General features: G+C 44.6%; 1 protein-coding gene across 1 annotated transcript in view; it reads right to left on the reverse strand.

Moving 5' to 3' along the window:
• Positions 1 to 295: 295 nt before the first annotated feature.
• Positions 296 to 22861, reverse strand: part of mtcl1 (microtubule crosslinking factor 1) — a 51317-nt gene continuing 28751 nt past the window's right edge. Inside the window, exons 6-16 of the mRNA XM_028428054.1 lie at positions 19736 to 19882; positions 15944 to 16045; positions 15580 to 15798; positions 14190 to 14360; positions 12286 to 12453; positions 10340 to 10612; positions 7576 to 7920; positions 7177 to 7256; positions 5320 to 6892; positions 5120 to 5144; positions 296 to 424 (exon numbers count right to left, since the gene is read on the reverse strand). Of these exons, the coding sequence (XP_028283855.1) occupies positions 5127 to 5144; positions 5320 to 6892; positions 7177 to 7256; positions 7576 to 7920; positions 10340 to 10612; positions 12286 to 12453; positions 14190 to 14360; positions 15580 to 15798; positions 15944 to 16045; positions 19736 to 19882 (3096 nt within the window). The 3' untranslated portion in view covers positions 296 to 424; positions 5120 to 5126. The remainder of the gene's footprint in view (positions 425 to 5119; positions 5145 to 5319; positions 6893 to 7176; positions 7257 to 7575; positions 7921 to 10339; positions 10613 to 12285; positions 12454 to 14189; positions 14361 to 15579; positions 15799 to 15943; positions 16046 to 19735; positions 19883 to 22861) is intronic.

Genomic DNA, 22861 nt, shown 5'->3' on the forward strand with positions numbered 1-22861 from the left:
TCTGATGGAAATGTGATTTTACAGTACATTCCAGGTTCTTCTGGCTCCTTGATGGTCAGCTGGTGCTACTGGGTGGATCCCACCCCCGACCTCCCCGGCTCAGGCTCTGTGTCCTGGGAGTCTCTGGGTCTCTGGGAGGGGGGGCAGGCTGTTCTGAGGTACTGAGGAGGAGGAGGAGGAGGAGGAGGAGGAGGAGGGTGAGAGGAGGTAGAGAGTGGCCTCACGCCGGTTCCTCGCCCTCTAGGATGGTCCTCCGATGCTCTGGTGGCGGGAAGGTGAACCTCCTCTTCGTGGCCTCGCTCCACTTGGGGGAGGAGGAAGGGGAGCGGGCAGCCCAGCGTGACGGGGGTCGGCGGTTGGCTGGGCGGGCCGGTCTCAGGAAGCAGGAATCCAGGGGCGGTGCCACCGGAGAGCGAGGCAGGTCCTGCCAACGACAAGGAGCCATCAGAGAGGGAGGAGAGCAATGAGGCGACCGCAGGAAGTGAGGAAACAGGAAGTGAACAAACTGAGAATAAAGAATGAAAAAAGTGAGCGGGGGGCAGATGAATAAATGAAGAAAACAAAGGTGAGCTGCGGTTTACAGATGATGTCAGTCTTCTGATGGTATTAGATCGGTTATGGCATCTCTGTTAGTTCATTTGAATCCTTCTGAATGTTAGCACCCAGACCTGGTGCTTCAGGTGCCATGCTAGCTGTAAAGTTATTGCAACAGGTGTCCTCCGCTTTGAGCGTGTTAGAGGACAGCAGATGAGACGTCTCTGTCCTTTGTGTGACTAAAATAAGGGCACTAACCCTCAGTTAGTGGACACTTTCTAAAATAATGTTCTTCTTAACATTTGGAATCATTGTTTTCTGTCAGAGGACACTGTGGGTGTCAGGTGATGGACAAAACTGTCCTGTGTCATGTACAAACATGTTCAATGCAAAGACAAAGCTGTAGTAGAGGGACAGGTCAGTTACAGATCTTTATGCATCTGTCCCCTGGATGAAATCAGACAGTGAGAAAAGAGGGCGATGAAGAAGAAGGGGACAAAAGTGAGTTTGTTTCCCCCTCAGAAGGATGTGATGGAGTGAATGATCACAACACTGGCCTGATTTATAAATAGCTCATCTCCTGGCGTTAGATTTCAGCTGAAGGATGAAGGGGGGGGGGGGGCAGCAATGTAGCTCTGCTAAAAATACACTTCAGTCGGGCCGCAGTGGCGTGACATGATAGAGGAGAAATAATTCAGACGGATGCTCGGACCGATGCACCGGTGACATGTGAGTTACACAACCTGCAGGACGTCCTGATGAACTGATGGTAAAAACATGTCAGAGGGATGGACGGGCAGCGGATGTCTCCACCAGTAACTCATAAACACAACTGATGGATCGCACCGGAAATACAGAGCAGTCCTTTAATACAAGGTTTCCTGTGTGATGCTAATACATCAGACCACACACAGCACCACAGGCCATGCAGCAGTAATGTGAACAGGAAGTCAGTGTACATGAGCCGACATGTTAAAGAGCAAAGTGAACAGTTTTACAACGACAACAACAGCCACGGCTACTCAGTAGCCTTAAAGGAAAAGTCCACCTTAAAACACATAGATAACTATCCACACCTGCCAACCTGAAGTTAAGGGTTCTGGTGGTTAACATTATGATCCAAGCAGAATTTGTGTTGCTAAAGCAACCAAGTAGCAGCTAAAAATTATGGATCAGCCCTAAACAAAAGCAAGACCAAGAGCTTAACTCTGCATTGGAAAGTAAGAAATCATCATTACAATAAAGGGCGATACAGACAGTAGAAAAAAAGTGGTTCAGAAATGTAATTTTAACATAGCTATTGCATATTTTAAAGTGAGATGCGTGTATGTTAGAAGCTGTTATGCTGTTTAGTTTTGCATCATGTGCAGGAAATAAGATATTATTTATGTAATTTGTGTGGGGATGGTCACAAATAACAGCCAAAGGCTCAAAGTGTTTACTCACCACTCAGTGGACAGGACAGAGTACAAGGCCACAAAAACAGAAATATTAAATAAATACCAATTTAACTTTAGTCCAGGGGATACAAGCTGACTAGAAGTGCAATCTAAAGGTGGATTTTCCCTTTAAGCATGCTACATGTACCAGAATAATAATTTCCACAAGAAATCCCAAATAACCAAGACAGGAAGTGATGAGTGTTAGCAGCCGTCTTCATCGGTTAGTGTGAGAGGAAATGGTGAGGGCAAACTGTAAGAAAGAAAAGCACTGTGTGGTGAGAAAACACAAGAGAACACCGCATGAAGAGGGAGACCTGGTAGAAACAGGGTTAGAATCATCCAATGAGGCTGTGTGCACAGCTCACATAGACAACAACCAACCTGTGAATGAGTGGAAAGTCATGTCGTGATCACCGGAGCACATTTTGACCCAAAAATCAAAATGGAACAGTAACCACGACACGACCTGAAGAGTTGGTACATTTGCTTTAAAGGACCATACCAGTGATTTTACAGGATTTATCCCAATTACTGCCACATTACTGCATGTATGAATCAACATGAACATACATTTCATACACAAGTTATTGAGATTTTATGTCTAAATTTGAAGTGTTGCCCAAAAATAATGACTCATGAGATGACTCATCTTGCACTCAGGGGGCGTATACTAATTATGCATTTAATTAATTTTGTTTGAAACAGCTGTTGATTGGTGGAGGGCATTGGAATTAACCAATCAGAGCAAACTGGAGCTTTTTCTGAGGTGTAGCTCAGAAAAAAATAAAAAATAAAATAAAAAAAATAGACCAAAAAAAGCTAGCTGTTTCATAAGAAAGTTACATTAACTCTGTATAGTAAAATGGAGAATTTTAATGTGCATTTTCAGTTTGCACCAAAAAGCAAAAAACACTTCAATTACATCAACCTGATGATTTGCTCTTTCCTTTTCCTGTTGATGTTCATACTGTGCTGGCAGAAAACTAGACTGACCATTTAAAAATATATGGTATGGTATTTAAAAGTTAGTGGTTAATGGTATGTTTAATGGACTACGTCAACATGCACTGGTGTGGTCCTTCGAAAGAAAAAACGGATGATCTACCAAAAAACGGAGCATGCGTGCATTAACACTGAGAAACAGAAGCATAACTTCTGACACCACTCCGATGGCTTCACACACTGTCACTCTGCTGTCCTGTGAAGCATGCATTAATGAAGGGGGGAGGTGAGGGAGGTGAGAGGTCCGTGTACTTGGTGAACCCACCACCGCCAAAGGTTGTAGAGGAAGAAGTGGAGGAGGAGGAGGAACTTACATCACGGAGACAAGCAGAGTTAGAGTCCCCAAGGAGTTGTTAGTATGACAGTGTGGTTCTGGATCAGAGCACAGCGGACAGGGAGGAGGAGAAGGAGAGATAAACCCCAGAGGGGAGGAGGAAAGAGAGAGAGGGGGAGGGAGGAAAGATAGAGCGGGAAATGTTAATTGGTAAAATCAAGCAAAAGGAGAGGAGGAGATACATGATAAGTCTGGCCATACAGAGCTGTAAGCACACACCCATTCACTTTAGACCTGGAAAAAACAGGAGGGCAAGCTAACCTGCAGGTAGACACTCAGATTATCTAACAATCAGTATAAAAGGCTACAAATACAGCAAAGAAGGGATGGGCGATGTGAATATGAGGGACCTTAATTTGCCAGATTGTTAATTCACTGTCAATCAATTAATAGGAAAAGATACATCAAATGAAACTCAACCTCTATGGGTGAGAACTGAAGCTGGTGCAAATATTGCAGTTCCACCTGTGGCCACTTGAGGGTGGATGGAGTCAATCTGCACAGACGTTAAAATGACATGTGTTCTTCAGGACATCACAGAGGAGGTGTCCATCTTTAGATACACTCTGTGATTCAATGTCAAAATGGAGTCAGCAGCTGGTTAGCCTAGCTTAGCATGTAAGGCTGAGAGGGGCCCAATGATTCAATAAGGGGCTGCAGCTGGTTAGCTCTGCTTAGCATACAGGCTCTGAGCAGCTTCAGCCTGTGTTGTTAAAAAAGATTCATCATCCAGGTCATTTTCCATTCAAGAGCTTGAAGCAGGGCAACTGGACTTATTAGAGTTCATCAGTTCAGGACTGCACTGACGAAGCTGCTTGAAGGAACAGCAAAAGATCCTAAAAGAACTCTACAAGTCCGGTTGCCCTGCTTCATTAATTTTTCATATCCCATTTTCACACACTTAATTCACATCTTCTCAATCACGTACAAATGACCAGTGCCCAATTTGATCCACATGGTCCATCCCTTAACCAAAGGTATCACCAGTAGTAATGTTTCTGTGTGTATCTTTTCATACAAAGCGCACAAATCAACAGTAAAGCATAATCCATACTGCAATGTTGCAATGTAGCTTATAGCTGCCTGTTCCCCACTGTCATTCAGAAAATCAAACATCGGACTCTTTAATCCTCATCTGTCTGTTCTGCACATCAGTGAGCAGCAGCTGGTGGAGCCATGATGTTAGTGGGCATATTAATCACTGTATGTGGGATTACATTGCTTACTGTTTATGTACATGGTTTTACACATATTATTAGTCCGGGGTACATTGTTTTAATGTACAGCTTTAATACAGCATGTGACCTATTTATTACTGAGGTTTTAATCTGTCTGTGTGCCACATATGATGCATACAAGTGGAAATATTTCACTCCAAATCATGAAGAGTTTGTCTTTAGTTTTCCCACTGGTTGCCTGAATGGGTGGTGAAATCAGCCCGACTGATGGATCAGAGCGCTGATTTCACCATTTATTCTGATATAAGGATCAAACCTCTTCGAAACCACTTAAAATTCTGGTTAATTAGGAGGCACTGATAATGAATAATTGTTAAACTTTGTACCACCGTGTGATCATTAATTTCAGGCCTCCAGTTATCTGACACATTAATCAGTCGGGCCTCAGTGATAGTTAAAGCCAAACTATGAGGAAGGAAGTGGCTACAGCAAAGAAAAAAATACAGCAGCAGAAGCAGAAGAAGAAGAAGAAGAAGAAGAAGAAGAAGAAACCTTAAAAGTGTCTACATACAGCAGTGGAATAAAGTTCAGGATTTCTGAGTGAGGAGGGTTAAATATTTTAACATTACCATTGCATCAGTCAGTGCTTTCGATCTGAGAAAAAAGCATCAACATTTTAGTGAGAGTGTTGATTTCTTCTCTCACATTCACAACACAATTGTCTTCAAACATTATTCCAAGGCAGTCATACATATCACTGTGTCATAAAACAAGGGCCCCAGATCAAATGAATGATGAAGCGATGGATCCAGTTTGTCTGTATATTTACCTCCATACATCCAGACTGTCCTCTGTCTGAGTCAGCCTGCCTGCTGTTGTCTCTGCTGTGGCTGCTCTGTCCTCCAGCCTGTTGCCTCCTCTCTTCCCTGAAGTTCTGCTCTTGCAGCTTCTTATTCAAGATGCGGGCTGCGTTTTCAGCCAGTGTGTAGCCCGGGGGTGCAGACAGGTCCTGCCGTATGCTCACCACCTCTGTGTTTTTGTCCCCCTGTGTCTCTACGATCAGCTGCACGGGGCTGGGCGAGCGTCCGCGAGCAGCCCGTAGGCACTCCTGCGCAGTCCTGGGGTCCGTGGGGTGCGCCCCGTGAGCAGGGCTGAGCTCAGTGGCCGTGGGTGGCGTGGGCCGGGAGCGACTGGGTGATTTGTTAAACTTCTGCATGTCATAGACCACAGGGGTGTGGTCGATGATGTTGAAGAGGCTGGAGAGGCCGTCATTAATAGTGGTGTGGACGGGGCTGTCGCGCGTGGTAGTGGAGCGGGCCCACGCTGACTCGCTGTTGCCCTTCTGAGGTGTGGTTGGGGTGGGAGCGCGGCTGTTATTGGGTAGTTCAGTCTTATTGGATGTGGACAGTTTGCGCTGCAGCTTAGGAGAGCCGTACTTTGGTGAGCAGCAGGGTCGCTCGAACTTACTCTGGACCACAGGAGAGTACTGAATCTTCCTCGTGCTGCGTGACGGGGAGGAGATAGGTGTGCCGCCCCCTTTTGGGGTGAGGCAGCGGTGAGGGCTGCTGGTCAAGTTCCTAAGCAGGTCCGTCTGCAGACCAACGCTGATGGTTTGGGTGGTCTGGGTGCCTCGTGTGGTGAATCCGTTTGTCTGGCAGGCGGTGTCCCGGACAACAGGTCCCGGCGGAGAGCGGATGGCGTTCCTCACAGAGATGGCCACCTCTTTCATGTCATCACTCAGATTTCTGGAGAGCTGAAGCTCCAGAGAGGACGCATACCCCACTGTGGGGCAGATAGGAGACTGACTAGGAGAAGTCCTCAGGCCTCCACCCTCCAGAAGACATGGCCACCTCCCGCTACTGAACACCTCATCTGATCCACTGGCTCCCACACCAGCCTCTCCTCCACCTCTGGCTTTGGTCCCTTTGGCGTACAGAAAGTCTGGGTCTTGGGCAGTAGTGCGCTCAGCTGCTCCAGGCCTGGTGGGACTGTGGAGCATGTGAACCCCGTAGTGCTCCACTCCCACCCCTGCTGCCCCTGCTCCGTTGCCCCTCAGCGGGGACTTGTGGCAGTGCTCAGGGCTGCTCAGGGTGCTGGTGGTCAGGGTGGCGCTGGTGGTGAGGAACCAGGAGGCGGGCTGGAATGGATTAGGAACGGGCTCCCCTTCTCGGACCTCAGTGGGTTTGTCTGTCCACACTTCCCGGACCGGACATGGGCCAGAGGAGGATGATGGGAAGTCCCAGCCCTTATTGTTGAACTCCTCTATGTACTTGAGGTCGTCTGGGGAAAGAGGCGGGGTGACGTCGTCTGGGCCCCGATCACCATGACGCGTCTTGTCGGGGAGGAAGGGCGAGCTGTCCATCAGCCGCTGGAAGTCGCTCATGGAGCACACAGACTTGGCTCTGGAGAAGAAAAAAAAAACAGATCATTAACTTTCAGCTGGGAACAAAATCCTGAATCTGACTGCATTTTGTTTTCTGTGCAGTAACATGATGCCTTTGAGTGTTTTAAACGGTTTGAATTATTTAACATCACTGTGAGCTGTGACTCCCTGTCACTTCAAGGAGCAGTTAATAAAACCAACGGCAGAACTCCCGAGGGTCCGATGTGTAGCTAAGAGCAACAAAAACTGGAGCAGTTCTACCCACAAATGTCCTAAAATCTAAAATGCAGCTGAGCAGGTTACCTGAGGAGACTCCCACCCTCCCTCATGTCCTCCTCGGGGTACGCAGGATCACCTTCCCTCTCTGAAATCTCATTCAGAGCCTGAAACACAACACATACAAAAACCTTCAGACACGTGTACATACTCGAGTAAAGCTCCTCTTATGAAGAGACACACACACATAACACAGCTATAGAGTGGTTCAATCTAAGGCCAGAGCATAAAAGATATTGACTAATCAGCACATAATGATCTTAAAAAATCTGCTGTGTTAATAGCTCAGAGTGACCACAGCTTAGATCTGCATGCTAACATTAGCAAAATGCTAAAGTTTAGTAAGTATAATGTGTTCAGCACATTAGTAAATACTAATAAACAGGGTTAATGGGAATGGTGGATGAAACAACAAAGCTGACTGACCTCCTTCATGCAGGGGAACCTCTTCTCACTCTCCAGATTGCAGGGTGGAGGGACCTCCAGACCGCTGCTGAGGGGGTCCAGAGACAGTGCATCTAGGAACAGGTTCTCTGTGGGGCCTCTCAGCCTCACTGCAGCCCCCTGCTCCTCCATCATGGCCTCAGAGTCTGAGTGGGAGCGAGTAGGGGGCACGGGGGCAGGAGTAGATGTACAGGGTGAGCGGGGGGCACGAGGTGACCGCGGGGCGATGCAGGGACTGTCTTGAGGTGAGCACACGCCTCTGTGAGATGAGCCGCCATCTTTAATGTCGATGCCTTCGTCTCGCCGGCAGTTTAGCTCCCTCTGCATCTGTACGAAGGACGACACAGATACAGTACAAGGTGAATAAAGATAATAAAGATATTATGCTTATTTTTTTGACTGCTAATGTTAAATTACATTCAAAATTTGTGTAGATTCAAGTGTATGTTCTGGTTTCATCAGTTAATTGTTTTATTTATGATTTGTGTGACCTTAAAAGTCACTAACAGAATCTGGAAATCAATAGGATGTTTGACCAGGAGCCAGTGGAGCTGCTGAAGGACGAGAGTGATGTGATTAAAGGAGGAGGAGGTTCTAGTGATGATGCAAGCAGCAGAGTTCTGGCCTCCCTTTGAGAGGGAAACCAGGAGGTGAACAGACTGTTAATGAGGCAGACGGTGCTGTTGGGACCGTGAGGACAAAACAGTGGATGTGACTAAAACAGGGCTAGTGGAAACACATACATACTGCTCAGGGGCACAGAGGTTTCAGAGGGTCACTGCTAACATAATCCAACACTGATGAATATGATGACGTTTGTCTGAGGCTTGCGCTGAACTGATGGTATGTTAGACTCATATTGTTAACCTCTAACACTGAAATTCCTCTCTGACAAACAGAATCTGTGGCTGAGATGTCAAAGAGCCTTTACATTTACGGCTAAAATTAGTCTGTCCACCCATGTGTCAAGTTTTCATCAGTGCCTTTTGAAGCCATTGGTGACAGACAGTGTCACTTGATACCAGGAGAGAATGCAGACTGGAACCTTTCCCAAAAAAAGACAAAAGCAGGATGTTGATTGTTCCAGAAAGAGAGGATGAAATGCCTACAACCGTGACTACAAACCACTACATGTCTGCTTAAAGATACAACAGGCCCATACACTGTCCTGACTACTTCATTGCTCTAGCTCATCTAACACCCCTTGTATAGTTCACAGCACCAGTTTTAATTAAGCAGGAGGGCTGTTGGCTCTTATACCACCCCTTACCTTCCTTTGATTTAACAGACACTGTGTTCTTTCACTCTATTAGCCCACTCTGCGACACTCACTAATCCACCTGCAGGACTTGGGGGTTAATCTCCTTGTTAAGAACATCCACATTACTCATTCATTTCCACCAGCAGCTGATGACCTGCGCATTATAGTTTGCTGCAACATCGCTGAATAATGCATCTCTGCTTCCTGCTCTGTATCTCCACTCGCTGGTGCATCAGCACTTTTTCTTCAATGCATACAGAGCTCTGGATTGCCGCTCCTGGCTTTATATGATAATACTCTCACACTCATATCATATTAATCAGGGTCTGCTCCTTCTTCCTGCACTGAATGTCAGACACAAACAGGGTGCAACGCTGCAGATCGTCTAATTAAATCACACAAAGGACATCAATTATTCAGTGACGCTCAGTTTTTGTAGTATCTAGCACCAAACGACACAGAGGAAAATCGCACATGTTACCGTTTCTTTCTGCCACAACCTCCGATGAAATGTCCATGAGGCTGTAACTAAAGCTTGTTTCCTAATCATTATTATTTCTCCTTCCTCTCCCTTTGTCTTTCTTTCTCTCTGCAATACTCAAGACGGCAAAAAAAACAGCCTGAGCTAACAGAGATTAAATAAAGATTACATATCACTGTCTTGGCCTGGTCCTTCCTGCTAAAAGAGGTTTACAGCCACAATGGGACTTACCTACTTAAATAAAGTTTTAAACCACCCTGCTGCCTCTCTACTCTACAGTCATCATCTATAATGAATCATAAATGCCACAGAGACTATAATATTATAATGATAAGGATTTATAAAATCTTTCAACTAACTTCTTTCCTAACTACAACTCTTACTAACACAAAGCGTTTTCTCTTTCATAAATGCTGTAACAGAGTTATTGATCTATTATCAGTAGATTTTGCCAACAGTGCTGAAACAACAAGCTCACCACATGGTCCATTTAGTAGCGTGGATCTTTGGATCTTTTAAGAAACTAGATGGACTTGCTTAGTTGTTACAGAAACCTCAATATGGTTTAAAGGGACAGATCACAAGCAAAATCAAACTTGCCCAGGGACACATCAGGATGTGAACAACCACTCTACCACCTCAGCCACAGCCGCCCCATCAATGACCTCAGATACTAGTGAGCAATTCTGGCAGTAAATAGTTTCTACGTAAAACCGCTTTGGATTTTTTTTTTTATTAGCCAGGTCATGACTTCTGGAAGCAGCACCTTTGTACCTTTAAGTTGTTTTTTAATTGTATTTCTTGCACATTTCACTCATCCATGTTGGTATAAAAGAGGAGGTTTAGGTTAATAATGAAAACATTGGGAGGACTAATAAACAGAGTTACTGGTGTAATAGAGATACAGACAAACTGTTTTATGTATTTCTGCTTATGAGACAATCTTGTCTGACCGTTTGATCCAAACTTGTTAAAAGCGGTGTAACAACCTCTCCGCCTCTTACCCTCTCCATCTTGCGGTGGAGATCCCTCATGCTGCCATCCCATTCCTGTCTCTCCAGGTCGAAGCGCTCCAGGAGCTCCGCCCTCTCTCGGCTCCACCTCTTTTCTCCGTGCTGCAGCTTCCACTGAAGGTCCAGCGTCGTGTTGTGGCTCTCAGCCAGCAGGCGTCGATGCTCCTCGCGCTCCTGCGTCAAAGTCCACTCGGGGTCAGTGACGGGCTCCCCTTCGCCTCCCTGAGCCTCACCTCGCACTTTGCCCTGCGCCTCCTCCTCCAGCTGGTCATAGAACAAAGACACAGAGCTGATTACAGACTGTATTAAGCTTTGCAATATATGACAAAGAGCTGTTGTCAAAGTTTTGTAAAAACTTAATAAAAACTGAGTTGGCAGTCTGATAAAATTTAAACTCCTCGAGGCTTTATCTGATAAAAAAGGAAACTGTAGCTTTGGGAGCCAATTAAGAAGTTTGAGTTACATGAGGAAGATCATCCTTTTTAATCTGTGAAGCTCTTATACACTCAGAGGTGGCTGAGGGCTGATGAACTGAACTTCTGATAACCGTGTGTGGATGTCTTTATTCGCTCCACTGTGCTTCATTCTGATTAAGACTTTAGAAATATGCTTATTATTCATCATATTACGCAGCCCGGTGGAGCAGAGTAGAAGTGAAAAATCCACCTTACCTGTGTATTTATATGTGGATACAAGATATTAATGTGGATGCTCTGGCTGCTTCCTGTTTCATGTTCCGCTTTGGCCACCGGCTCACTCATAAATAACCTCCCATATTTATAATGCCTCTTAGCATTCAGTCAGCAGCTGTTACTGTACATGACGTTCTCTGCACTGTCTAATCAGGCAGTTTTAAAACCCACTATAAAAGTTTACAAGACAAACATTTGTGAACGCGGGTGATGTCAGCTGGATTCTGAGGACAGCCCGGACTCGCTCCTCACACAGCTGCAGTTTTCAGACCGAAGCCTGTTCTGCAGAGACGTTCAAACTTCACAGAGATCTGCAGCTTTCAGGATTCTTTTTATTCTGCAAAACACCTCTGATTAAATTAGTCCCTGATATCCCTTGGGCTGGAAGATGATGATTAGAAATTTGTAGTCAAAAGTCACTGTGACCTCACATGATCTGACATAAAATCACCATCACCAGCTGGTTCAGGATCTGATTTATTGCTCAAGCTGGCTTTTATAATAGCCAGCGTTGCAAAGCTAGCTGAGTGTAGCTTGCTTGCTAATGTTATTACAAGCACAATGCTATCTAAAGTGGATATGGTAGGTGGTTAGCTTGGGGTGTGGAGTGCCTATAAAGTGCACAATGATGGTGTATTTTCATAGGCCAACATGGAAGAATTAGCAGCTAATGAGTTTCTTCATCAAGTTTTCTGGTTTTAGGGTTTAGTCCAGTGGTGCTCCCCTTCCTCCATGAACAATGTGATACACTACGGCGTCAGTGTAGTGAAGATATTCTGCTTCTGACCTTGAAAGTACTCACACTCTTATTAGGAGAGCATGCCGTCGTAGATCAGGAACCAAACACTTAGAGCAAACAGGCACAATGCTGAATTAATTAGTTAGCACAATGACAGAACATTAAACTGAGCCAAGCGAGTGATTCATCATTTTCTTGGACGCTGTCCCTCCACTATTAATTTAAGTGTTGAGGGGTGATTATAATTTGAATTCGGTCTATTTGTTTGTCAGACGTGAAGAATTAATATTAATTCCACTGCTTCTGATTGGCCAAAGGAAAAGAGCTGTACAGGTCACAACACAAACAGTTGTGTCTTGTTAGTGGTTTGCTCCGAGTGTGATTTCATCCATGGAGGAGGCAACATGTTTACTGTCGTCCTCCTGCTTACTGAGATCTCCCCTGGTTTTCTACACCAGATTGTGTCCTGTCCCTTTAAAGGCAGGACGCTGAGAGGCCATCTGTACCTGAGAAACCTGGCACTTCATCTCTGCCCACTTGACCTCCCAGGCGGCTTTGTCATTGGCGTAGGATTGCTGCAGCTGGCATCGTCGGGTCTCTTCCTCCCGAAGCTCCTCGCGAAACTCCTCCAGCAGCGTCCGCAGGACCTGCAGCAGTCGACGGTTCTCACCAAACTGCAAATCAGCAAATAAGAAGACAACACACATAGGAAATGAATCATCATGTTTGGTTCTTTTTGTTTTTATCTGCTCCAGCACTTCAACTTTCCTGTTTCCCCCTGCTCTGCTTTTACGCTTGTCCTTTCTGTGACCCCTGCTGTGAAAGAAGTAAAATATGCACATGTAGGTGTGAATATAATAAGTACACCTACAGCACCAACTTTCATTATCTCTAATGCTTCCAGCTACATGAGCAGCGCCATCCAGCCGAGCACAGAGAAACACAGCGTGGCTTTCTGTCTGCTCAGAGAGGTGTGTGCAGAGTGGGTTGCTTCTGCTGGTCCTGCTGTGAAGAGTGTTCGGGTCTTGGCAGGAGGCAGCGAAGCACAAAAGGAAGCTGTGATCACCTGGAGGTGCCACTATGGCGCCTCCGGCTCTGCCAGAAAGAGCTCAGAAAACACAACATGAGCTCAGGCGCTCAAAGGTCAGAAAACGTCCGTTCTCTACATCCAAAAAACAAGTGATGAATTATTTTTCATGAAGACACCACATAAGGCAAACAAAGATGGAGGTTCCATTTTTATATGGGACTGTGACCATCTGTCAAAACATTGCAGGGACTCAGAGTGGCAAAGCAGGACCTTCTCAATTCACCACAAAGTTAAAATATGTTTATTGCCATCTTTACAGGTGGAATGAACAGGTTCATATTATTGTATTACGCATAAATAACCCTGATGGCACAATTAAGGTGGGCATGTCTTTTGATTTGGGTGGAGAACATGATGCTGCCTTGGCATGAACACTGAAAGTTTGATGTCATGATTTCAAGCTATAATTAGGGCTGTGAAGTCTACATTTAACTGTGGTAATAACAACATTGTCACATTTTATTGCACAAAATGTGATATTACTTCAGAAATACTACCTCATACACAGAATTTATGCTTTTTATGTTCACCTAAGCACCTCCTCAGTCTCACATTCAGCACAAATTCTTTAGGAATCTTCACTAAAGACTTTGAATGTCCTCCTTACGGCCTAATATGCTGCTTTCTCTGTCTGGCTGCAGGACTCGTCGCCTGTGCTTGCTCTGCTCTGCTGGCGTCACCATGTGTGCAGTTGCTTACTAAAGCAGGTCTGTACTTTATAAACTGAACTTCATAAAGTGTATAAAGCTTGAGTCTAATTTCAAACTGGAAGCCTGCTCACATGTATCACTGTACAAAGACTTTCAGATGTTTGAAGGGAGAAAATCAAAACAGCAGACAAACTCAAGCACTTAGTGCTTCTCAATAATGCATCCCACCCAAAATGCTTACATATTTTTACTTTAACAGAGGAGTGAAGTGGCGCTGAAAGACGATCTCCACACACACTAAACACATGACTCCATATCCTTTTTTGAACTGAGCTTGACTACTCAAAAATAGTTGCTGCCTTTAACTAGTAATGTGGGTCAAATCTGCATACTGTGCCTAACTGCTCTAATGAATGGCTGCCAAACATTTGTTTGAGCACAATGAAAAAGAGTGGGAAGAATAATAAAGGGTATAGCTGTGGTGAGTGTCCAAACACACACGATCCACCAACTTACTGGAGAAAAGTCAGTGCAGTGCAGTTTTTTCCAATGTTTCAATGATTTACAAAGAAGGCCCGAGGCTCTAGCTGATCTAATATTAAAATATAATAACAATAATTCTACATACTTCAAACAGACGTAAACAGTGGGAGAAAAAAGCCTGGAGTACCTGTCTTTGATGGTGCAGGTGTCGGTCAGGTGACGGTAGAGGGATGATGGGTGCTGTGTCAGGGACGTCCCCTGGAGTCTGTGGTAAACACAGCCTCTCGTCTCGGTCCGCCTCCCCCTCCGCCTGCTCCATGATCACTCCCAGCTCTGGGAAACCCTCCAACTTCTCCAACTGGAACAGATGATACATCCATGAAAAAACATGTTTTATTTCATGCACTTTTTTTCTGTACCAACACATTCTGTTTATAGGGCCAGCAGTCACTGAGCCTTTCCCAGCATGCAACAGGGCAGCAGAAACATCCGGGAGCAGCCTGAGGTCTGCTGGGCTTTATCAATAAGAAAATACTTAGTTAAATATATATTTCATTACATCACAGACTTCAGCATCTCTCTTCTGCTTAATCAAAACTCAAACTTGATGAACTGGCTAAATCAGCCGCTTTGGAAATGGTGGTGGTAGGGCTGTGCGATTTGACGATAAATGATCGTGAAGGATTTGAACGTATCGGCGATCTACCAGAACGGACAGATCGTTTTATCGTCCATAGAGCACGTTCTATTAATTGCAGTTCTATGTTCGCGCAGATGCTGAGTTTTTTCACTCGTCCAACTCTCAGTGCGCTTAATGTGAACCTGACCAACCAATGACAGCCTCCCTGTAAGGAAGCTACGGCTGAAAACGAAAAGAGAACGGAGCAACTGGTCCCTAAAAACGTACTCCACCTTTATGTTCGGTACTGTTTCTGTCGTCAGAGGCAACAGCTAATGACGTCACCAAAACAATAACGCAGGCATTTGAGGCTCCATATGAAAACTCTAGTAAACGGTGGACAGAGGTGACAGCAGCAGCTCCGTTTTTCCTTAGATATGATTCCCATTAAAGTTTGATCATGTGTTCTAAATCACATTAAACTTTAAGAGTTACTTAAGTCTCAATACTGTATTTATTGTTTAACCTTAGGAGGCACACTTCAGTCTGTTTAAATGACTGTTGAATAATACTTTACAGAACTACATTAGTCTTCTTTTTGACCTATTTGAAATAAAACTTTATTTTGTTCTGTATTATTTAAATTTTCATGTTTATTGAAAACTAATACTGAGTGAACATTATCAGAGTTTTTGTTTGCCTTTAAAATCTACTGATAATTTTTGAGAAGTGACTACCTTAAGGCTACCTGAAGTCATTTACACAGAAACATGCAAATTAGTGTCAATGTAAAAACAAATCGAGATCGTGATTTTATCATTAAAGAACCGTGATATAAAATTTTTGCCACATCGCCCACCCCTAGGTGGTGGGCTGTGTTTTACATGCACAGGTAAAAATCTCAGGTAAGTTAAATCAAATAATTAATGTTGTTGTTGTTGTGTGTGTTCTGGCTCACCTCTGGGTGCGCCGTTTCCTCTCCAGGACCCTCCTTGTGGCCGAGCCTCCAGTGCATGAGTATCCACCTGAGCTTCATGTAGAAGATGATGGTGTTGCGTCTGAAGAGGCGGACCTCTTGCTGCAGCATGGCTCTTTCCTGAGTCCAGGGCACATCATGACTCTGAAGGCCCTGCAGCTCAAGACCTTCACGCTGGGCCTCCAGACGCACGCGGTCATCCTCATGTTGCAAAAAAAAAACATTGATAAAGACTTAGTTCAAAAGTGTAATATCTAAATACTTTAATTTAGTGCTCATGGTGTGACTGAACTGTGACACTGATGGTAGGTGTTCAAACAGAGCGTCTCTGAGGGCACTGTTGTACCTGTGTCAGAGAAACGACGGCCTCTCGCTCCTCCATTGCTGCTCTCATCCTCCGTTCATGATCCAGACGAAACTGGATGTCAGAAGCAGGCGTGTCCCTGAGCTGAACCCACAGCAGCACAGCAAACAATTACTCAACCAGCTCCTCAGAGAAGTTAACACATAAAAATCAATCTGTTTTTACGCTCTAACTGAAAGTCAAACAGGGACTAGTGGGTGAATTTAATCTGCAAAACAAAGATTTACTAAAAAAAACGAAAGTAATTACAGCTTCTTCTGCAACATCATGGAAATGATGAGAAAACTCAAAGCTTTGTGAGCAAACCCTCAAATGTTGAACTCTTTAATTAAGTTGTCTGCTACATTTTGTGAATGGCAGCTAGAAAACTGTGATGCTCTGCTTCAATATTAAGACGCCGTAAGTGATGTCAACATGGAATTAGTGCTCTTGTTCCAGGCAGTAGCTTCTGAAGTGCACTTAAAAAGTTGCTTTTCAACTGCAGGAACATGGGGGAGCTTGGGGCTGACGCAAGGTGGCACAACTGTTTATAGGAAGAGCTGGGATCTTATATACCTCTGAGTCTAATATGAGCTGCTATGTTGAGTCCCTCATATGAGGGAGCTTCCAGGTGTGGAAACATGAGTGAAGGTGTAGGCAGCCGTAAAATGGCCCGTTAGTTCCTGTGGTCAAAATGCACCTAATGCTTCACTGCAGCAGGAACAGTGAGGTCTGTTTTGTTACAGGTGGAAAACTACTCAGTGAGAAATGAGATGACCATGTTTATGGTTTTGATGATTCTTCCCATTTAACACAGAGCAGACTGACAGTTCTTTAATTGCAGCTGCAGGTTTATGATGCGATGTCTTCTCTCTGTCCTACGCTGCAGCTCTTCACCAGTAAGTTGAGCTGTTCAGTGTGTGCCGACCCCTGTATCCACCCCCCTGTCAAACCCAATGTCAAATGCAAATCACACAGGCCAACAGTTCACTGCTAATCCCACCATATCCAAGCTGCTTTCCCATTCATTCATTTCACCTCACAGATTACAGTGCAGCAAAAAAAAAAAGACCTGCACGAATGTGCCATGACTGTAAAGCTGGATCCATACTCCGCGAGACAAAGACATTTTTCCCCCCTGCAGACGTTACGCCCACAAAATGACGTCATTTTTTGTCTCTGACCGCCCGCTGATCCGCACTCCTGTGCACAGGGTCCGGGCCGAACTTTGTCTTTCAAGGCTGTGCGGCAACCATGCTGTGATTGGTCAGAATTTATTGTGGGCGTGATGAAAGTGGAGAAGCGCAAGAGCCTCTCCAGGTATATAGGTAGGTGTATAAACAGCGCTGATTCAGCAGATTTAGATAAGACCATACCGGTTTGCATGATGAGCAATAAAAGAAAGAAAGAAAGGCAAGTCAGGGTGATTTGTCACCAATAACTCCAGACAGCCATTCACACATACCAGATGGTGACTGTTATTACCATTCTATATACTCCTACATACCCGGGCATAATAGGCTCGTTAACAATGTCTGTATATCTTTGCTATTGTTACTTTTAATGTCGCATCTTCACAGCTCATCACCGGACAGTTTGAAGTATCGCAGGCACATTGGAACACAGTAGATGTGCAAATGTGGTCATAAAGGCACAAACACTGAATCTTTGCTATTGTTACTTTTAATGTCACATTTTCACAACTCATCGCCGGACATCTCACGCTGTTGCAGGCCCCCTCTCTGTATAATGCCCTCTTGCCATGGCACAAGTCCTTGTGGTGTGTTAAAAAACTCAGTAAAGTCTTTCCTTATAGTTTAGTGGGCGGGCCGTATGAGGAGTTCTGCACACACGCGTCTCGCGGAGTATGGTACCTCAGTGCGGAAAAGACATTTTTTTTGTATCTCTTACCACCCGTGGAGTGCGTTCTCCGCTCTTTGTCTCGCGGAGTATGGATCCAGCTTTACTGTAACAGTTATGTGTCACATCACTGCTGCCAGAAATCTGCATTACATAACAGACGGCAATTTCTCTATGAACACAAGCATGAGGCAGCGATTATGAATCACAGTGTCCTGCCATCACATGGCCGGTTTATTAAAGAGCCGAGTCACTAGAGGATTTAACAGATCTGAGCTGATGCGTGCTGGTGGCACTCACCTCTGACTGCGCTCTTTGGTTTTTTTCTCAGTGTGTGTGTGTGTGTGTGTGTGAGCAGTGTATTGTCGTGAGCCTTCTGTGCAAGCTGCTCTTTTACATACATGAAATGTGCTGAGTCGGGTCATCTAAAGTATAGCTGGTAGAGATAAACCGGTGCCAGAGGGCGGCATCATTTTAGAGTGCACTGTGTGCAGACTCAGCTCTGATACACCCAATGCACACATAAGCCTTACAAGTCATGTCAGTACAGTGAAGCTGTACATGCCTGCTGCTGCTTCATGCTGTTCCAGAGGTCAACAAAGTGTCCACCTGCAGAGACAGTTCTGATTTCCATCTCATTTTTACACTGTAGATGGTCATTCCACATCAATTCCCTCCACCTTGTATGACAAACACTTGCAAGCAGCAGCTTGGGCGTCTGTTTCCAACTCTTTTTAAAGCACATGTCACAGTGTGCCCATACAAAGCAGCCAAATGCCCTTCCTCAAATGGCCACTTGAGGGTGGATCCCACAGTGAGTCAATCTCCATAGACCTCCATGTTAATATTTAACTTTACAGAAGAAATAAACATGATCAGTCTTTACAGATAAATTCTCCTTTGATGACAGACATATGGAGATATATTTTAATGAATTTATATGGAGGTTTTGTTCGTCTTTAATTACAGATGACATCCTAATAGCAGCAGTGGCTCAGTGGTATAGCAGGGTTGTCTAGTAACCGGAAGGTTGGTGGTTTGATCCCAAATCCTCCCTAGTCACTGTTGTGTGTCCTTGGGCAAGGCACCTGCATAGCCTCCAGTGTACTCACTGGTGTATGGCACTCTTTGCTGGGCAGCCTTAAGCAATTTCCCCATTGTGGGACTAATAAAGGTTTCTAATTTAATTTAATATCATTGTGCATCCCTGCAGTTCATTTTCAAATTTAACAGACAAGTAATCTTGTCATGAACTTAGTTCATGACACTCTGTCCAGGGGCGTATGATACAAATCATAAACTGAAACTGAAAAAATGTAAAAAAAAAAAAAAGATATTAAAAATAAATAAATAAATAAACGTCAGTAACTGAGGGAGTGGATTTTAGTGTGACAGTAGAGTGAATGAAGTGAAATTGTGTTCATCAAAAAGGTGACTGTGGCTGTGGCGTGTCAGTAGACATGCTGGACCGAGTGGACTTCTGATCAGGATACAATGGATCCCAATGTGCACAGAGAGACGTGAGATGGTCAATTTTTCACTAATTAATGTTATTAATCTGTTGACCTGTGAAAAAATAAACCCCAAACATCAACTGCGGAACTCTAATTTCTGTGTATTAGCAAACAACTTATTAAAGCTTTCATATTTGGGTGAAACAGATGACTCAAGCTGTAAATGCTTTAAGCCATGATGGAGTATTGGAGAGAGGAAAAAAAAAGGTTTGATTGGTGCGTCTCAGGGGTCTGTGCTTCAGGTAGTTTTGGATTTGTTCTTTGGATTGCATTTGACAGATGCTCCCCCTGGTTACAGTCAGTTGGTGAAGGAGGACTCATAAAAACAGTGTCCAGGTCAAAAACTGATTTGTGCTTCAGAGTTGGCAGAAGGCCCACACTTGTGGTAGAAGGGAGATGGGAGGAGGGAGGAGGCACTGACCTCTGCTCTTAAAGCCAGGGGCCTGTGGTACCTAGTGAGTCCCGGGGCTCCCCTGCTCTGGGCCTGGCCCCCACCCTGGCTCTGGCTCTGGGGCTCCACGCCTCGCTCCTGTCCTAGACGCCACTCCAGCTCATCCCTCTGACTGGACTGTGAGTGACGTGGGGTGGGGGGGGAGGGGAAGGGGAAGGGAAAGGGAAGGGATAGGGTGGAGGGTGAGGGTGGAGGCGGGTAGTGTGGACAGTGGGTGTAAAGGGATTATGGGGATGGATGACAGGTGCAGGATACAGGGGTTGCAGGTGATGTTGGGGGGGGGGGGGGTGTGTGAGGTGATGTGTGGACAAACAAGACATAAGATAACAAACGGGGTGAGGAAAGAAAGCGGGCGGGGGAGGGGGTGGGGAAAAAAATAAAACAGAAGATGGGTAAAGAATATAAGCAGAGGAGGGGAAAATCAACTAACAGACTACACGGTGTGGAGAAGAACAAACGGACTAGAGTACGAAGAAAAGCGCAAAGAGAAAGACCAACTTAAAGATGACGGCGTATGAGAGAGATGAGAAGAGAACGAGAATGAGGATGAACAAAATCATGGGCTGAAACATCTGGCGGGAACACAAAGAGGAACAAAGAGAGGGAGTCGGGGGGGAAAAGAATGCAAAACACTTGTTATGAAGCGCATGCAATGAGGGATACATGAGTCCAAACCAACAGCTGAGAGATACCACGGCAAAAACTGCAGAGCGAGAGCTAGCACGCTAAAGGTTCCTAACACATGCCCGTGCACAGCCGTGTGAGGTTCAGAAGCAGTAAACTGAGAAATGCATCTTTAGCCTGTACGATGCACATTTGTTTTCAGATAATACAGCATTTAAAAAAATACACCGGAGGCTTTTCAGACTTCAGGTTAAAGTAGCAACAATGCAGCACTCACATATTACAGCAAAGATGACTCCTAGCTAGAAGTGGAACAGCATTCACCAAAGGAAAAAATAACTGACTGCAGATTTGATTTGTGACTTTTAACTTGTACAGATGACACTTTTACACAAAGAGCGACTTGTATTTTAGAACTGGGTCTAAGTTTAAAGATGAAAACATCAATACTAATGTGCATTAATGAAAAGAGACACATATATATCACTGTTACATGACATAAGCAACTCAAAATCCCTATTGCGATTGGAATATCTCATTGAATACATAGTAAATAGTATAAGAATATGTATATATAAATATTATTATTGATTTTAAATTGATTGGACCGCTTAACTGTATGGGACACAATCTGTTCTTGTTCAAAATAACATCACTGACCAATCAGAATTGAGCATTGAACACAAAAAAAACTATGCTAACCTACATAAATAATTTGGACTTTCAATAAAACTACTAAAAGAAGAATTGTATGTGACAGGTTTCTTATAATGTTGAGTCATAATTAAAGTCCTCATCACCTGAATGAATGATGTGAAAAAATGTCTCTTGGAAATGTTTGTAACAACATGTGTTATTAAAATACCCTGATTCTGAGACTTTGTGAGAAAATGTTATGTGATGTTTCCCAGATAAAAAAAAAACAAGAACTGACAAGAACATATGTACATTTTTCTCTCTGGTGAATGCACCTCTGTTCATATTTTTATTTTTTACATTTATTTAATACACATATCTCCTGCACCCTGCTTCTTACTGCTTCGGTTGTGTATTACATTTTAAAAATCTCCAACTTCATTAGTAGTATTGTGTTTTGCTTTGTCTGACCCACCCAGCTTCACCCAGGCTAAGCAGTGAGTCCTACAGGCGGAGGAGCAAAGCAGAAACAAGGCATTGGATAGAATGAGTATGAGAGCAGCTTCAGTCTATTATCTCTACAAAGCAGACTGAGGTTTTCAAGTAGCAAATGTTTGAAGAGCTGTTTGTTTTATTCCATACGGCAGACCGGCTGATTAGAAAAGACATCCAAGATGTCTGCCTGATCATGCAGCAAAAGATAATGAACCTGCTTTGGAAGAGTACACACAGTATGTTGACATGTTGACTTAACACTAAGCTGCAATAAAACAAGGACAGAAAGCAGGTGGCCAGCCAGAGAGATTCTTCCAGGCAACTCACACAGCGCCATGCAACTCTGTGTTCAGCACAGGTTATTTTAAACAGTGCAGACATTTTTTTTTAAGGTTCGTCTCCATGGAAACGTGGAGTAACCAATCCTCTCTGTATCTGTGTGTGCCTGTGTGATCGTATTTTGTGCAAACATTAACAGCTACACCATTTATGTGTCATAATGAGTCATACAAATGGTAGCATGGTGTAGCCGAGCTGTAAAGAGAAAAATACTAAACATGCAACAATTCACAGAGTCGAGGAAGTCGAGCCAAATGGAAGAAGCTGCTACAACTCTGTTAGTACTTACTCCATTCATACCAAGCACCCGCTCACGCACCCCTCAGAAGCCAGGAACCCTCCCCGGGGCCCGGCTGGCTGGAAGCCTGGTGGGTGCAGACAGTGAGCGTTGGGGAGAGGGAGGCAGGCAGGCAGGGCTGCTGGATATGAGGATGTGCATGGGGATGCATATGTGAGGGCAGCAGCAGCAGCAGCAGCAGCAGGAAGCAATGGTGGTGGTGGTGGTGGGACTGTGGAAGGGTGGCGGTGCCGCCAGTGTGGTAGAGCTGGGTAGCTTATGGTGGAGTTGAGGGGGGCCTGAGACTGCATGTCACCTCAGAGGTTTGAGAGGTCATGCGATATTTATCTCACGTGGCTTTTAGGTTCAGATCGTTGCAAGTCTTTATTAAAAACATAACTGAGCTCACTTTCCTTCAGGTGTTACTGTGTTTAGTTTTACTAGGTGTATCGGTCATGTGACACTACTGTAAGAAATGAGGGATAAAATCTGTGATTGCTCAGCTTTAGCAATCCAAATTAGCAAATTAGCAATCTAATAAAGTCCCAAATTTTATACCTCTGCCATGTATGGGAAAAAAACTTTAGGTGATGCCTAACAATAACCCCAAAGTCCTGTAAATGCAGCACAGACGCACTGGCTTCGAATCAATTGCATCCACATTAGCTACTGTCTTCAGTAGACCAGACTGTCGGTTCTGCCTTCTTCGGACAGCAAAGACCTGC

Source organism: Parambassis ranga, chromosome 17, assembly GCF_900634625.1.
Source record: "Parambassis ranga chromosome 17, fParRan2.1, whole genome shotgun sequence".
NCBI classification, from domain to species: Eukaryota; Metazoa; Chordata; class Actinopteri; family Ambassidae; genus Parambassis; species Parambassis ranga.